The sequence below is a fragment of the Dipodomys ordii genome, unplaced genomic scaffold (genome assembly GCF_000151885.1).
Source record: "Dipodomys ordii isolate 6190 unplaced genomic scaffold, Dord_2.0 Scaffold256, whole genome shotgun sequence".
Classification (NCBI taxonomy): domain Eukaryota; kingdom Metazoa; phylum Chordata; class Mammalia; order Rodentia; family Heteromyidae; genus Dipodomys; species Dipodomys ordii.
In genome coordinates, this window is record NW_012267472.1 from 194718 (window position 1) to 213030 (window position 18313).

The 18313-nt window shown below is 38.6% G+C and overlaps 1 protein-coding gene across 1 annotated transcript in view; it reads right to left on the reverse strand.

Annotated features, from left to right (window-relative positions):
• Window positions 1-883: 883 nt before the first annotated feature.
• The window catches only part of LOC106000994 (zinc finger protein 182-like), a 74289-nt gene continuing 56859 nt past the window's right edge, over window positions 884-18313 (reverse strand). Inside the window, 4 exon segments of the mRNA XM_013036187.1 lie at window positions 884-1420; window positions 1493-2997; window positions 3650-3739; window positions 4927-5053. Coding sequence (XP_012891641.1) covers window positions 884-1420; window positions 1493-2997; window positions 3650-3739; window positions 4927-5053 — 2259 coding nt within the window.

Genomic DNA, 18313 nt, shown 5'->3' on the forward strand with positions numbered 1-18313 from the left:
ACTGGTTGTTTCCACATGTTTGGATAATATTGAATGACACCATCCCCACTCAACACGATGAAAATATGAGAAATGTTGGCTCAAAGAGAGCTGAAGAGTGAAGAATGATTTCCCATCACACCTAGCTTATCTCTGCCATGAAGGATTTCTCTGTATAATTTATACAGGTTTTCTGACAAAGATTTTCCTACAATGGGTTTCTTTCCTGGGTGAATGTTCTAATACTTGCTGAAGGTTGGCTTCTGGTTGAAAGGCTTCCTCTCATGTTTATATTTACAGAGATTCTGTCATGTGTCCAGGTCTCTGATACCTGTACAGATGGGACTTCTGGCAAAATGTTTTCTATACTCATAATTTCTTTCCTGTCTATGCACTCACATATGCTGAGGACTCACTTCAAATTGAAAGTCATTTCACGTATGTTCTATGAACTACTTTCTTTTCTCCTATGTGAATCAGTTCTCTGATGAACATGAGGTGTTCCTTTCTGATCAAAGGATTTCCACATTTGTAATATTCTTAAGATTACTCTGCTGTGTGTCCTATGAACTTGGATCCATGAATACTTGGTAAAGGACTTTCCAAAATTGTTACATTTGTATTTTCTCACCCATGTCTGTTCTCTGGTGCAAACTGAGTTAGGACTTTTTCTTGAAAACTTTTCCATTTATTTTTCCTACATAGGATTTCTCTCCTCTTTCTGTGTGAGTGTGTGTGTGTGTGTGTGTGTGTATGTTTTGTGTGTTCTGTGATGAACCCTGAGCTGTGTCTTGTAGTTGGAGGACTCCACATCTGCTATATCATAAGGTCTCTATCCTGTATTGGTTCTGTATTGCAATTTTAATTTTCTTACAGATCAAAGACTTTCCCATTTGGTACAATCCTAAGTTATTTCATTTGTGTGAATCAACTTATGTGTGTTAAGCTGTGACCTCCAGGTCTTTCCACACTGGTTGCATTCATAAGTTTTCTCTCCTTGTGTTCTGTGATGGATGTTAAGTTGTGCCTTCCAGGTGAAAGAATTTCCATGCCTGCTACATACATTTCTCTCTGGTGGGTGTTTTACGGATAGAAAGGTGTATGTTTTGGGTGAAAGACTTTCCACAAGCTTACATTCAAAAAATTTCTCTCCTCTGTGTGCTCCCTGGTGGACAGTAACTTGTAGCTCTTGGCTGAAATAATTTCCACACATATGACATTCATAAGGTTTCTTTCCTGTGTGTGTTTTCTGATGGACTGTAAGGTATGACTTCTTGGTGAAAGACTTTCCACACAAGTTACATTCATAAGGTTTCTCTCCTGTATGTGTTGTCTAATGGACAGTAATGTGTACCTTCTGGGTGAAAGACTTTCCACACACGTTACATACATAAGGTTTCTTTCCTGTGTGTGTTCTCTGTTGGACAGTAAGGTTTGACTTCTTGGTGAAAGACTTTCCACACATGTTACATTATATTCATAAGGTTTCTCTCGTGTGTTTTCTCTGGTGGACAGTAAAGTGTAGCTTCTGGGTGAAAGACTTTCCACACACGTTACATTCATAAGGTTCCTTTCCTGTGTGTGTTCTCTGGTGGACAGTAAGGTTTGACTTCCAGGTAAAAGACCTTTCACACATGTTACATTCATAAGGTTTCTTTCCTGTGTGTATTATCTGGTGGACAGTAAGGTGTGCCTTCTGGGTGAAAGACTTTCCACACACGTTACATTCATAAGGTTTCTTTCCAGTGTGTGTTCTCTGGTGGACAGAAAGGTGTTCCTTCTGGGTGAAAGACTTTCCACACACGTTACATTCATAAGGTTTCTTTCCAGTGTGTGTTCTCTGGTGGACAGTAAGGTTTGACTTCTTGGTGAAAGAATTTCCACACATATTACATTCATAAGGTTTCTCTCCTGTGTGTGTTCTCTGGTGGACAGTAAGGTTTGAGTTCTTGGTGAAACACTTTCCACACATGTTACATTCATATGGTTTCTTTCCTGTGTGTCTTCTCTGGTGGACAGTAAGGCTTGATTTCCACGCAAAAGACATTTTACACATGTTACATTCAAAAGGTTTCTCACCTGTGTGTCTTCTCTGGTGGACAGTAAGCCCTGACTTCCGGATGAAAGACTTTCCACTCATGTTACATTCATAAGGTTTCTTTCCTGTGTGTTTTCTCTGATGGACAGTGAGAGCTGACTTCTGGGTGAAAGACTTAACACACATGTTACATTCAAAAGGTTTTTCTTTTGTGTGTGTTCTCTGGTGAACAGTAAGCTTTGATTTCTGGGTGATAGACTTACCACACATGTTACATTCAAAAGGTTTCTCTCTAGTATGTGTTCTCTGGTGGATAGTAAGGCATGCCTTTTTGGCGAAAGACTTTCCACACATGTTACATTCATAAGTTTTCTCTTCTCTGTGTGTTCTCTGGTGGATAGTGAGGTTTGACTTCCAGGTGAAAGACTTTCCACAAATGTTACATTCATAAGGTTTCTTTCTTGTGTGCGTTCTCTGGTGGAGAGTTAGGTTTGACTTCGAGGTAAAAGACATTTCACACATGTTACATTCAAAAAGATTCTCATTTTTGTGTCTTCTCTGGTGGACAGTAAGATATGCCTTACTGGTGAACATCTTTCCACACATTTTACTTTCGTATGGTTTCTCTCCTGTGTATGTTCTCTGAGGGACAATAGGGTGTGTCTTCTCGGTGAAAGGCCTTTTACATTGTTTATATTCTTCAACTACAGAAGAGAAATGAGGACTATATACAGCATACACCTTACCAGTTTCACTGAAAACACTCATGTTCTGACTCCCAGTGACCTTTTCTGTCCTCATTCCTAAGGAGTTCCCATTATACTTAATCAGTTCTGACTTCTGTTTTGAGCTCAAATTAAAACTTTTTATAAGTCTCACTTTTTCCTCCCCTGGGTTACTATTCATGACTGCTACTTCAGAGAGATATTTATTGTGACTTTCCTGGCAGGTGTTAATCACATCTTCCATTTGTGGAACATCTAAAATGCATAACAGAAAAATAGACAAAAACATAAATGAGATACATAAATTCCTTACTGTAAAGGTATTTTCTCACATTTTAAGTGTTACAAGATTTTCAAATATCAAAGCATTGTTTTAGGCAGAAAATAAACTTTTCTCTGCAACATACTAACTATGAATGTAATATTGACATTTTACAATGCAAAATAATGTTTTTCTGTATTTCAGATTTTTCTATTTTTTTCTAGGAAATATTTACTCAAATTATTCATCTATGTACTCTTAATGCTCTATGCCCAGCACAACTCATAAGCTATTGTCCTGATAGAGAATAGCAGCACTACCATTCTCCTATTTTCCTCCTACCTGCATAATACTAGTTTAAAAGAAAATGAGATCTCCTTTTGTACATGTCCTATTGTCTTTTTCTCTTAAACAATGACTTCTCTACAGACAAAGAGAGTTGATAATATTAATTACACTGGCACACCAAATTCAGTTTGTCCCCAGTGAATTCTGAATTGACAATTCCTTGAGACAAAGGATCACCTAGTTCTCTGCCATACATGACTCAGGGGCACTAAGAATACTATCATTCTGTACAGCTGAAGATAAACAGATCAACTTGGCTCTGGACCCATCATTAGCATTGTAGATGCTTTAACTCACTTGTGAAATTCTCGTCTGAGGCTTCTCTTATCCATGGTTCTGAACCTTGTTCCAGCCTCACAATCAATTCTGGTTTAGGTACACAGTGCCCTGTGAATAAGAAATAGTGGAGAACAATTTGTCTTGGCTGGGTCATCATTAACGTAAGGTCACAGACATCCTGTTCACAAGGTTGCTCCTAAATGTGGTTCCTCAATTGTTTTTGTGGGGACAGTCTGGTTGTGGGACCTGAACTCTGGTCCTGGGCACTGTCCAGCAGATCTTCAGCTCAAGGCTAACACTGTATCACATGAGCCACAATGCCAATTCTGGCTTTTATTTTCTGCTTATGTGCTGCTGAGGAATCGAACACAGGGCCTCATACAGGGAAGGCAATTCCTCTACCACTGAGTCAACTTCCAAGCCCATGGTTTCTCAATTCTTAACTGCTCCATTGTGGAGTAGCATCCAGCTATGGGTTTATTTTGCCAACTGTGTGGCTTGAACTCAGCTCTTTTGCTAAAAGATAGCATTCTGCTAGTTTGAATCTTCACTACATTTCTAGTTTTTGAATGGTTAATTGGAGATAAGAGTCTCATGGTAAATTTTTTACAGCTGCTGGTTTCAAACTGAAACCTTCAGATGTCAGCCTCTGGAGTATCTAGGATTTGTAGCTTGAAGCACTAAACCCTGTAGCAGGTTTGGTTTACAAATACACACTTTCACCTACTGATTTCCAGAGCATACTGTCAGTAGTAATGTATGTTCTAGACTGTACATCCACCTATAATAATTACCCAAGCCTGGCAAGTCAGTCTCCTATTAGTGGATCATAGCTTAGAACTTTTGTCCAACTACTGATTTGCCTTCTTAAAAAACGAGAATAAAATTAGCTCTTGTGTTACATATGATGAAGTTGAAGTTTCCCTTAGAAAAAAAATGACACTTCCCATGGCCTCTAATCTTTTTTTATTTTTTTTTTTACAAAATGTAATGGTCGAAATGCTTACACCTGTAATACTACATTTAGGAGATGAGATCAGAAGAGGCAGGCTTGAAACCAACCTGGGCACGGAAACACAGAATATACCCCAAAACAAAAGTGAAAATAGAATGGTGGCTCAAGCACTAGTGTGAATGACAAAGGGCACCAAGTTCTCAGACTCAAATTTGATTGGCTTTTATACTAGCAGTTTTTTACCTGGGAATGGGCTGGAATCTTCTCCCTAAATAACATAGTCTAATGTCTACTAAAATAAAAGCACTTGATCTTCCATGTAAAAATAGCCTTTGCTCACCCAAGGACATGAGGTTGCTATAGGTCTCCAGCATTACATCTCTATGAAGGGTCCTCTGACCAGGATCCAGATGCTGCCACTCCTTCCAGGTGAAGTCCACAGCCACATCATCAAATGAAATCAGCTTCTGTAATGGCACATTCCCATGAAGAAATTAGAGCTGGGTTATGAGAATTCCAACCTGGAATTTCATTATGCTGCATGTATGCTTTTGTCTTACATAAAATGCTTGCAGTTAGCTTTGTTATCTATTCACTGGGAGAATTAAATACCAAACTAGAAATATTTGACAATACATAAACCTGGTCATTAAAATACACAGATTTGCAGGGCACTGGTGGCTTATACCTGTAATCCTAGCTATTCAGGAGGCTGAGGTCTGAGGATCAAGGTTCAATGCCAGCCCAGGCAGGAAAGTCCATGAGACACTTATCTCCAATAAACCACCAGAAAATGAAAGTAGCACTGTCACTCAAGTGATAGCACTCACCTTGACCTGAAGAGCTGAGGGAAAATAAACAGACCCAGAATTCAAGCCCTAAGACCAATATAAACTTACAGTTTCCATAATGCATGCAATCACATTTGTGCTGCTAGTCATAGAGACAAGATAAAAACTCTAAGGAGAGAATAATCTGACATGATAACATTAAGTCTAAGGAGGTGTCTGAAAAAGTTATATTATCATTTTTGATAAAATTTCAGTACATAACGGGGTAAAAATGAATTAAACCAATATTTTTCCTTCATTTACACATACTGCTTCACCATAAATCCTATTTAGACCTTCTATTAATAAGTATTCTGAAAAGCAAGCAGCACACATTCAGAATATCACATGGAATACAGAACATAGAGCATTGCTAGATCTATGAAAAGCAGTGTCCACATGAATGTTCAAAAAACAGTAACAGTACTCCAGAAAGTAACCAATGATTGATTGGGCCCTTATAAGATTTAATTGAGTTCCCACATAAAAATATCTGTGGTTTACCATGTTTGGTTTAAATGCTACATATTGAAATGTGGTCATAGATACCCTGATATTTCCTTCCTATGTAAAAAAGAACTGCTACCATAAAATTTTGTGAACTTTGCCTACATTCTACAATACAAAATATAGGTGGGAAGGAAAAAAATGTTCCTTGACAAGGTTTTTATTTTAATAGGCCTTCATGGAAGGTGAAGGAAAATATCCAGAGGCTCAAGGGACACTCAAGATGACAAAAATCGTAAATATGACCAAATCCTCAAATGCGTCACATATTCCTGAGTCCTTTCTCCAGTAGATCTCTAAGGATATATTTTCACTTGTGTTAGTTAATAGTAAAATACCTCAGAGATCAAAATCAATTAGTGAGCAAACATCTGTGAGATTTTGCCACAAGTGATATTTCTAATAGAGAACATCTCATCACTGTATTATTTTTTTTTCAAGACTAATTCCAATCTTATACTGGCAGTGAATTAAAATATTCAACAGTAGTGGGATGGAAAAACAAAATTAAATACCACATCAAATGAAGTTAGACCAACACAAAATCAGGAGAAAACAGATTTTCCTGTAGTGTATCAATTGGTAGAAGGAACTGTAGGGAACTCTGAAGTTGGGAGAAGGGGAAAAGGTTTGAGAGGTTGGAAATGGAGCCTGACACCACTGAGAGCACTGAGAGCTGGCCGCAGAAGGGTTAAAAGAGAAATCTGGAGAGGGTTAAGAAACTGGAGTATAGGCCTTTTCCTTACTATTGGAAAGATAGCATCTGAAACTGAGGTGCTGTGGACCTTGAAGGCTAGGTAAGGTGAACTCCATGTCTGCATTTTCTCTGGGCAACAGTCTACTCTTTCAGAAGAATAAGGAAACATGTTTTCCTCACAACCTGTTGTGGCTCTGATTGTACTATTAATACAGACACTTCAATTTTGCATGTTATCAATGGTAATCTTCCCAGTGTGTACTCAAGGAACTATGCGAGCTTTCTGGCGCCCAGGGACAAAGTGCCAGAGAGCCTTTGGAACCCTGGTTTCCCATACGCCTGTTTGTGTTTCTCTAATTTTCTTTGTTTCTGGAATCCTGTAGAACTCTCTAGGCAATAATTTTCCTATACTACGGGGTAAAAAAAAAGTCAATCCTAAGAGCCATGTCAGCAACATAAAGCTGATCACTAAGAAAATCTTGTTCCAAATAGATCATTTGAAGAAAAGAAACAACTGAGACACATATGGAGGAAAGAGGGAATGAAACGATACAAAGGGGAGAAAGAGAAAAATAGCCAACTTTTCACTAGTCCCTGAAGCAATTAATAAAAGAAAGCAAGTACATCACAGCAAATGCTCACAGACAGTGCCCAAGCTCTGAGTTCAAGCCACAGGACCAACAACAAAATGAGGGATATTCTTTATAAGGAAAGGCAAATTTCAGACACAAATAACCAAAAACTCCTTAAAATTTCATAGATGGAATATGGGAGTTTGGGGGAAATTAATGAGTAGAATTTGACAAATCAATTTAATCCAAAGATTATAAAGTATATCTGTCTTTAAATTCTGTTATTTTATTCCACTACAAATATTAGAGCAGGGGAAGATGATGCCAGAATCAATCAGTTTACTGTTTGCCAGTAGTTGTTTTTTTTTTGGTAGATCTTGTGGCTTGATCCCAGCCTGAATACTGCCCCTGCGTTTTTCAGTTCAAAGTGAGCTCTCTACCACTTGAGCCACAAGGCCACTTCCATTTTTTGGTAGTTAGTTGGAGATAAGACTTATGGACTTTCCTGCCCAGGCTGGCTTTGAATTTGGATCGTCATATCTCAGCTTCCTGAGTACATAGGATTACAGGCATGAGCCATTGGCACCCAGCTGCAAAAAACTTTGAAAAGTGAGAGGGGAGATATTCAAAACTTTAAGGAAAAACAGAGACATAATTTACATTCAGCAGAACGTACTTTTTGAACAAAAAACAAAAATAAAAACTAAGTAGACTCATAACCTCAATTATGTTAAAAGAACTAAGAATTAAAATGCCAAATTATGCAATGCTCTTAATACATTTGTGTTTTTAATTGGTCTCACAATATTTATGTTGGTTAACTGAATTTTCAAGAAGAAACTCACCTAAGTTCCCGCAGAAGAGAGAGAAAGGTCCCCATGCATCCTTGCACACTTAGGACCAAGTGCCTTGTGCCAGTCAAAACCCTGTAACAAGCCCACTTCCTCTAGGAGAATTGTGCATTGCATTCTGGGAATTGTAGTTTCTATTGGGGAATAGATCCTTTGAAAGTTTGGGGGTGTTGTAGGGGATGGGGTGTGGAGGGAGGAAGAGGCGCCAGTTCCTCCTTGTCCACTGTTTGTGTTTTTAGTTTGCAAATTCGGGTTACTTTGCTTTTCCCTTGCTGCTGGAAGTGCTCTGAAGTGCAGCTTTGCACTCCCTAGTCAGAGCCAAGAGGTAGAAGCCCAGATTCTCTTTTTCAGGGGAACTTGGGAGCTGAAACATAAAGCAATCTGAGGCTCCTAGCCAGAGTCTGCCCTTCCCATCTTTCCCCAGTCTGTGGTGGATGATATTTTATGGGCTTATAGGTTAGTTCTGCCATTAGCACTTGCTCCTCCAGGTGCCAGAAAGGGGTTCACAAACCTCTGATTTACTAGACAAGGAGAGTCAGGAGTTGTGGGTTATACTCCTAAACCTAGAGATTCTGGTACTCAGCCATGTGACTTTATAAACTAGCTTTTTGTGAATTGAAGCCAATGAATGGTAAACATTCCTTGAAAATGTCTTATATAAACATAGTGATCCTCTTTTCACCCTCTGCACTTACTATGGCTTTTGAAACTTTCAAAATGCTGCTGGCACAGATATACTCCAACTGATGTGTCTGTTCTGACATGTTATAATTTCTCCACTAATATATTTAGCCTATTTTGCATCACTTAAAATGAGAGAGACTGGCTGGGCAGGTGGTTCAGTGGTAGAGTGCTTGACTTGCTTGAATGAAGCCCTTGGTTTGATTCCTCAGAACAAAAAAGCCAGAAAAAGCCTGCAGTGTACTGTGGCTCAACTAGTAGAGTGCTAGCTTTGAGCTGAAGGTCAGAGGGACAGTGCCCAGGCTCAGAGTTTAGGCCCCACACCGACAAAAAAAATGAGAGAGATTTCCTATACATGTACACCAAAAGCAATTGTTAAAATATGACTATTGTTAAATATAACAATTGTTAAAAATGTTAAAATTTGTATACAATACAATGCCCTTTTATGTGTGTCTCTGTCCTGATTCTTGAACTCAAGGCTTAGAAACTGACCTTAAAATTATTTGGTTCTTTGATAATGTTCTGCCACTTAATTCGCATTTGCACTTCCCACTACTTTGGTAGTGTATTGGACATAAGTCTCTCAGACTTCCATATCCCCCTGTCTTCAATCTGTGATCCTTGTAGGGTTCCTTCATGTCCATCCCAGGGGACCACAAGCAGGCACAGGAGAAAGATTATTATAAGGTTTATTAGAGGGACCATATTTCCCAGGAGAGGAAGCACAAGCTTTTGTCCCTCTTTAGGTTTTAACAGGATCTGGGGTACAGGAAGTGAGTTAATTACATGCTCAGGTGAGTCTGAGATGAAAGAGGGAGTGGCAAGCTGTGTGGAAGGAACTCTACGTCTGGGAGGAACTCAGGTCTGGGTGGAGCTGAGGACTAAAGGTTGGGCTAATACTAACTTTCCTCATATCTCAGCATTCTGAATACCTAAGATTACAGCTATTAGTCATGATAGCCCAGTTACAATGCTGTTTTTAAAATTCAGATTATATTCTAAACAAATAATATGAAATAGAAAACTGAAAAATTTTAAGGCAGGATGTTCAGTCACTAATGTGTATGAGGACAGTCCAAATCCCAAAACACACAGAAAATGCCCCCACCTTGAAATCTGTACACTCTTGATCTTAAGTATTGTGAATGTGAACACTTAGTCTATTATAAATTCTTTTAAGTTTTTCAAAGTAAGAATACATTCTTGTGACAGAAAAACCCAGTAGTAATGTGAAATTATTGCTTTTAAAGGATTCATAGTGTGTTTCTGAGAAAAAACCACCTCAATGATGTATACAGAATAGATTTGCACTTTTTGTATATGTCACTGTAAAGGTCATGTATTTTATATTAACAATTACTATTCTACGTAATTGTAAAAATTACACCAGTACTCTGGATAATAGAATATCCTGTGCAATCAACTAATAAGTACAAGCAAAAGCACATTGTGATATAATTTGTTGTTTTTAATTTTGATGGATCTACATTTTGGGGTGTATTTTCTGTTAATATTGTTTAGTAACACATAAGACTTCAATCTTCTGGTACCTTGGCTGGGGATGGTTGATTGGGATTTTCTCACTCCTTTGACCTGCATTTTATGTTGCATCTTTATGAGGCCCTGTATCTCCAGCAGAAAGGTCATGGGTCTTAATATGACTGCTTAGGAAAGTGAGGGACTTCTCAATCTGTGTTTATGTCATCATTACTGATGTACCTTTGGCCAAAGCAGGTTCAAACTCAAATTGCAAGTCATTGTACCAAGGTATGCTAATTATTTGCAAAAAGGGAAACGTGCCATATGACAACCATTATTGAAATATTATAAAACAAAAATATGTGTTGTATATATTTTATCTCTATAACTTTGTGTGAAAATACTGTTCCTAACATACATGTTTGAATATGTAAATAAATGAGGTAGAGTACAAATACTCAATGGAGGCCTAAGATATCTTTATGGTACATTAATAGAAAAATAGTTTATATCACTAAGTGTATTTCAGTGATAATTACTTTTAGTGAACAGGTGGCATGGCATGTTTTCGTTTTTTGGTTTCAATTTTTCAACAATCTTTTGTACAAGCTTTAGTTTTTATGTGATCTATAAGCATATTAACCTAGCTATGAATTGCTTTTATACTGTGGATCTACCTTCTAATGGACCATGCATATGTCCTTTTTTTGGGGAGTGGGGAGGTCTGGTCGTGGTGCCTGAACTCTGGGCCAGGGCGCTGTGCTTTAGCTCTTCAGCTCACAGCTAGTGCCTACCACTTGAGCCACAGAGCCACTTCTGGCTTTTTTCTTTTTGCTTATGTGGTGCTGAGGAATTGACCCAGGGCCTCAGGCATGCAAGGCAAGTGCTCTACCACTGAGCCACCTTCCCAGCCCCTGTGCATATATCTTTAGTTGACACTTTAATGCTCTTCTTAAGACACGAATGATTCTTCTCCCATAAGAAGGCTTTATGCTTTTCCAGCCCACATATCATGTTTTGAGCAGGAACATCTAGGGTAAAATCACACAGGTTCTTTTCTGACTTCCTTATTTGCCTTTGCTCCTAGCCATGGTTCCAGAATCTTTATTCATTGTCAACAGCAAGAAAGAATGAAAGGCTCTCTAGTGAGATTCTTTTATTTCTCACTTTGTTTGACATTCCATTATGAACTTAAGGGTGTCCAAGGTTGAAGAAGAGAAAAAAAAAGACTCAGCTTCAGGAACATGTTTCTAAAAATGCTAAAGATGTAGCCAGGCACCGGTGGCTCACACCTGTAATCCTAGCTACTCAGGAGGTGAGAGCTGAGGATCAGGGTTCAGAGCCAGCCCAGGCAGGAAAGTCTGGGAGACTCTTATCTCCAATACACCACTAGAAAACCAGAAGTGGTGCTGAGGCTCTAGCTGTAGACCCCTTCCCTTGAGCTGAAGACCACAGGGACAGAGCCCAAACCCAGAGTTCAAGCCCCACGACTGACAAAAAAAAAAAGAAACTGAAGATGGCTTGGAGATTTAGCAGATTAGCAGATTATAAAATCAGACATTCTACATTAAGAGCAGATATGCTTCAGTTTGTTTCTACTTTTTCTAGTGTGAGAGAAAGTTGTCCCACTAGTTATGTGGTTCAGTGACACCTAGGAGATGGCTTCTCATAGAAGGTGAAGGATGGCTAGCAACTGCTCAGACATCACATCCTCATATGGAATAGTAAACTATCCTAATGAAATTTTACTGGATTTGCTGAAATAGTGTGGTCAAACATAACTTCAAATATTCTACAGGACTGAGTGAGTTATAAGTACTTCCATTAATCTCTGTAAACTCTTGGACTGCTTTGTGGTCTTTGTTTTACTTGAAACTTAGGGTGAGCTTGATGGTATTTATAGAAATCTCTGTTTTTCTCTATGGTGCTCTCATAGGAGTTCTCTTACCTATTTTCCCAATTCATTCTATTTTTCATGTTTATTAGCTTTCTTTCTTTCTTTTGCATTACATTTATTTATTGTGAAAATACCATACAGAGAGGTTACAATTACATGGGTAAGATAGTGAATACATTTCTTATCAAGAATTGTTGCCTCCTCCTTTGTTTCCCTTTACCATCCCTTCTTTCTTTCTTTTTTTTTTTTCAGTCATAGGTCTAGAACTCTGGGCCTAGTCGCTATACTTAAACTCTGCAGCTCAAGGCTAGTACTCTACCATGGTGCCACATCGCCACTTCCAATTTTCTAGTGGTTAATTGGAGATAAGAGTCTCACAGATGGTCCTGTCTGGGCTGGCTTTGAACTTCTATGCTCAGATCTCAGCCTCCTGACTAGCTAGGATTGTAGGCATGAGCCACCATCATGTGGCTTCACTAGTTTTATTTCTCTCTTTCTTCTCTCATTGTCTATTTCTCTCTCTGTCTCCTTTTCTCTTTCATTCTCTCTGCTTCTCTTTCCTCCAATTGGCTCTTAATTTTACTTTTCCTCAAATGGTTTATCTGGGAAGTAGATTTTCTTACTGATCAGTTTTCTTTTGGTGACTTGGCTCTTACAATTGACCTTTTTCTCACTCATTATACAGGAAAATTGTTGCTAAACATAAAATAATTTGAGTTTCCCAGATTCTATTACCTTTCTCTGGTTTAACCTCATTTGATGTGGTTCCTGCAGTTTTCCTTTTTCTTCTTGCTCTGTTTGCCTATTTGCATTCACTGACATTATAACCTAGAAGCTGGTTGTGAAAATAAATAATACAGTGACTGTGATTTTCATATTTGAAATATCACTAATAGCAAAACCTGACATATATTTGCTATGTAGTAAACTTTAATCTCAGGAACTTCAATGCTAAATAGCATGTGGGGCAATGTGTCCTTTGGAATCTAGTGGGAGAAATGATTCAGGAATATGTGACACATTTGAGCAATAATCAGTGAAAACATCTGCAAAACCTACACAGATTATAATAATTTGTATTTTTGTCCATGTGTGTTTGTTATTAATGCTATTTGTAGTGTGTATTTCCAACTAAACACTGTTTTAGCATGTGTTCAAACACTTTCAGTTTGTTTGTTATTTTAGTAGGTAAAATAGATATATCTGTCACCCAAATGTCTTCACAGAATCCAAAATTTGATTTTTCCATGTTCCTTTTGATGACAGGTCTTGCTATGTAGTGCAGCAAGCTCTTTTTTGTAAAATCAGTTTATTTATTGTGAAAATACCATACAGAGGGGTTACACTTACATGAGCAATGTAATAAGTACATTTCTTATTAAACATTGTTGCCTCCTCCTTCTTTGATTTTCCCTTACCATCCCAGCCCTCCCATCTCCTCGACTACCCTCCCCCACCCACGTACAGCAAGCTCTTCATCTTCTTATGTAGCCTAGGCTGGCAACTAACCTTTCTTGAGTTTCCAAAGTCCAGAGAAAATAGTTGTGTTTCAGGCTGTGTGTGGCTACATTAGCCATTCTTTTCTTTTTTTTTTTTTTTTGGTAGGCCGTGGGGCTTGAACTCTGGGCCTGGGCGCTGTCCTTCAGCTCTTCAGCTCAAGGCGAGCGCTCTACCACTTGAGCTACAGCACCACTTCTACATTAGCCATTCTTATGTGTACAGTTCATTGATAAAACACTGGGCCACACTGTTGTGAAGCCATTCCATCCATCCATCTAAAACACTTTTCATCTTCCATCTGTGAAGCTGTTTAATCATTGAATAGGCAGCTCCTGTTCCTCTCTATCCCAGTCTATGGAATCATCCTATATTTGGGCTCTACAAGTTTGTCGGTCCTCGAAAGCTCAGTATGGGAAATTATATCATGACTGTTCCTTTATGACTGGTGTGTTTTATTTAGCTTATTTTACTTAAAGTTCATCCCTGCATTTGAACACATTGTTTTACATGCTTTGATGTTTTGCTTATTGTGAGTAGATTTTGAGAAGTGATTCTCCAAGCATGTGTTATACTCCCTGCTTTATCTGCTGTTGCATACAAGTGTGGAAATGCTGGACCATATTCCTATATAATTCTATATTTAGTTCTTTTTAAGACTCTTTGTACCATCTTTGATAGTTTGTTTGTTTGTTTTGTCGATCAAGGAGCTTGAACTCCGGGCCTGAGCCCAGTTCCTCAGCTCTTTAGTTCAAAGCACCACTTCTGGTTTTCTGGTGCTTGTAATGGAGATGAGTTTCACGGAGGGGCTGGGAAGGTGGCTCAGTGGTAGAGCACTTGCCTTGCATGCCTGAGGCCCTGGGTCCGATTCCTCAGCACCACATTAGCAAAAAGAAAAAAGCCGGAAGTGGCATTGTGGCTCAAGTGGTAGAGTGCTAGCCTTGAGCTGAAGAGCTGAGGGAGAGCTCCCAGGCCCAGAGTTCAGGCCCCATGACCAGACCCAAAAAAAAAAACAAGAAACAAACAAAAAAAAAGAGTTTCATGGATATTCCTGCCCATGTTGGCTTTGGACCGTGATCCTCAAATCTCAGCCTTCTGAGTAGATATGATTACAGGTGTTAGCCATGGGCACCTGGCTTCATCTTTGATAGTTTTACATACCTGAGAGAAATGCACCAAGGTTCACATTCTTTTCACATCTTTCCTAGGTTTTTTAAGACTTTGGGAGTATTTTTGTTGTTTTTATTTAAAACTATGTCCATACTAGCATTAGTAAAATAGTTATTTTAATGGAATTTTGATTTGAATTTTTCTCATGACTACTGATATTAAACTACTTTCATATTTTAATCAACTACACGTATATGTCCTTTTTAGAAAAGTCTCTTCAATCTTTTTCCCATTTTAAAATTAGATTTTGTTGTTTGTGGATTACTTGAAGGATTTTCTTTGTATTTTCTAATTCATATTGGTTAGCAATCTTTTTAGAGGTATGCAAATAGTTCTCTCATACCATGCTATTTTTTCTTTTTTGTTAGTGTTTTTCAATATACAAGGTTTTCATTTTTTTATTTACATATTTATTTATTTATTTACTCATTGTAGGTTATGGGCTTGAACTCTGGGCCTGAACACTGTCCCTCAGCTCTTAAGTTCAAGACTAGCACTCTACTTTGGCCACAGCACCACTTCCGGTTTTCTGGTGATTTCCTGAAAGTAAGAGTTTCACAGCTATACCTACCCAGGCTGACTTTGAGACCCGATCTTCAGATCTCACCCTCTTCACTACCTAAGATTACAGGTGTGATCCACCAGAGACTCACATTGTTTGTTTGTTTCTTTGTTTTTTCCAGGAGGTACTTTTGGAGTTGTATTTCTGGGGTTAGAGTCAAATCTTCCTTTCATTTTTTTTCTTTTTTTGCTCACCTGTGGGTCCTGAACTGTAGGCCTGGGCGCTGTTGCTCAGCTCTTCAGTTATCAAGGTGAGTACATTACAAATAGAACCAAAGGAACACTTCCAACTTTTTGCTTATGTGGTGCAGAGGAATCGAACCCAGGGTCTCATGCATGCAAAGCAAGTACTCTACCACTGAGCAATCTTCCCAGACCAGTTACTATCAAATCTGATGCCATGAAGCTTTCCTCCCCTCCTCTCTCCTTCTCCTCATTTTCTTTTCCCTTCCTCTCCACTACTCTCTTGTCCTCTCTTCTTCCTTCTTATTCCTGACCTTTTGCTTCCCTTCTCTCCCTCCTCTACTCATCTTCTTTCCCCTTTATATCTGAGATGAAGACTTGCTAGTATCACTACAATTAGGTTTCTAACTTAGAAACACATGCAATACACATACCTCATGGTTTTCTTGAGCTACTATTGAAGCTTGAACTCCAGCTACTGGACTAACAGATTGAGTAACATATCAGCCAAATGCTCATGCCTGCTTGCAGGGATCCAGCCACACCCATCAGTGGGGAGGCAAGTGATGGATGGGGCTTTTCCTTCCACCTGCATGAAAACTAGACACCAGACCCCACCGTCCACCATGTGGCCAATAGGGCACCAGCCACACCTGACCTCCTTCCTTAATATTACTGAATTAGTAAATCAATTTATAAAATGTTACAGTGTCTGTATCATTATCTAAACAGTTCAAGAATTTGCTTTATGTAAAAACCATTTTTCTTGAGCCCTACCTCTGAAAGAATAATTCTCACATTCACCAAATATTAAAGATTCTTCTTTTGAATAGTTGTTTCTTCCTTCTTCTTCCTTCCTTCTCTTCCTCTTTCCCTCTCTCACTTCCCTCCTTCCTTCCTTCCTTCCATTCGGCATAGAAGTAATGCTATAGCTCAAGTGGCAGATAGTTTTATTTTTTGTTAACTTAAATTTTTGTGACTGATTGCAAAATGTCTTATTTCGCCTAATGTCTTATCTATTTTGGTCCTTTATGAGATAGCAAATCAAAGCCTTCTTCTCATATCAAAGAAATATATGTGTTCTGGGCTGGGAAGATGGCTCAGTGGTAGAGCGCTTGCCTTGCATACATGAGACCCTGGGTTCGATTCCTCAGCACCACATAAGCAAAAAAAAAAAAAAAAGCCAGAAGTGGCACTGTTGCTCAAGTGGTAGAGCGCTAGCCTTGAGCTGAAGAGCTGAGGGACAGTGCCAAGGTCTAGCGTTCAGGCCCCACAACTGGGCCAAAAACAAAAAAAGATACCCTCTTCAGAAATATATGTGTTCTGGATTTTGGATATATACTCATGGCATGGATATATACTCATTGCACAAACAAAATATGTAACATCATATTGTATTTCAAAGTAAGGGCAATACAATTTGTAATCAGCCTCTAGAACATTGAGAAAATGCAGGCACATCACATCGTCCACACTGGTGTTTTATCACAGCTCACTCAGCAGAACAACTAAATGGGCTAAGAATGAATCAATCACAAGTTGTTCATCACCAGTACTTAATTAAAGAAAAAAGCAAGCACTGAAGACATTTTGGGGTTCTCCCACAAGACAAAATGCAGACTCTTGTCTTTATTTATCCACCACATTTTTGAATTTTTATTGTAAAGATACGGTATAGATTGATTATACAATTATATGAGGAAGTCATGAATACATTTCCTATCAAGCTTTGTTACCGCTCTGAGAAAGATTTTACTACTATGGATGTACAGCAATAAGGAGTAATATCTTCCATCAGATCTTCCATTCAAAAATGAACTGGAATAAGTAAGTCATTTGTACTATAATGCATAGATCACACATACAGAGGGAGACATAAGGGACCAGTAGAAAACTGGTTGTTCTCATGTTCTTGCCTCCTATCATAACAGTCTTTCCCCATCTATTGTTCCCCTAACCATGTTGGGGATGATCAGAATCCAGTCCCAAAGGGCCAGAGCTCATTTTTCTAAGAAGAGTTTATCAAATTACCCTAACAAACTATTCCTTAGTATAAAAGACACAAGTTAATAACTTCAATCTCTGAATTACTTGTCGAGACTGGCTTTTTCTACATGCTTTGGATAATATTGAATGACACAATCCCCACTCAACAAGAAACGATGAGAAATGTTGGCTTAGAGAGCTGAAGAGTGAAGAATGGTTTCCCATCACACCTAGCTTACCTCTGCCATGAAGGATTTCTCTGAATAATTTTACAGATGTTTTCTTTTATTTTCTTCTTTTTTTATTGTGAACATACTGTACAGAGTGGTTACAATTACATGGGCCAGATAATGAGTACATTTCTTATCAAGCATTGCAGCCTCCTCCTTTGTTTACCCTTCACATCCCTTCCCAGTCTCCCCCCAGCACCCACGCAATCTGCTCCCCCCCAAAGTTGTAAAGTTCATTTTCGACATGAGAACTTGTACTTCTCATTGTTGCAATGGGTCCACCTGTAACCTTAAACAACTTGTTTTTCCCCTTCTCCTCCACAAATTATACCAACATCAAATACAGTGAAAGCAGGGATTATACTGTGGGGGAGGGACATACAAAGCAACAAAGAAATAATCTTATAAATGAGTTAGAAACAAATGCATGAAAGAAAAAAAACAATTAAATACATATCGAAGGGTTCATTTTCCTAACATCATATTATCTGACCTTTTCTGCTTGACTCATACATATACTAGATATTGCAAATAAGGGAAACCATGGGACCTATGTTTCTTTGGGTTTGGCTTACTTCACTTA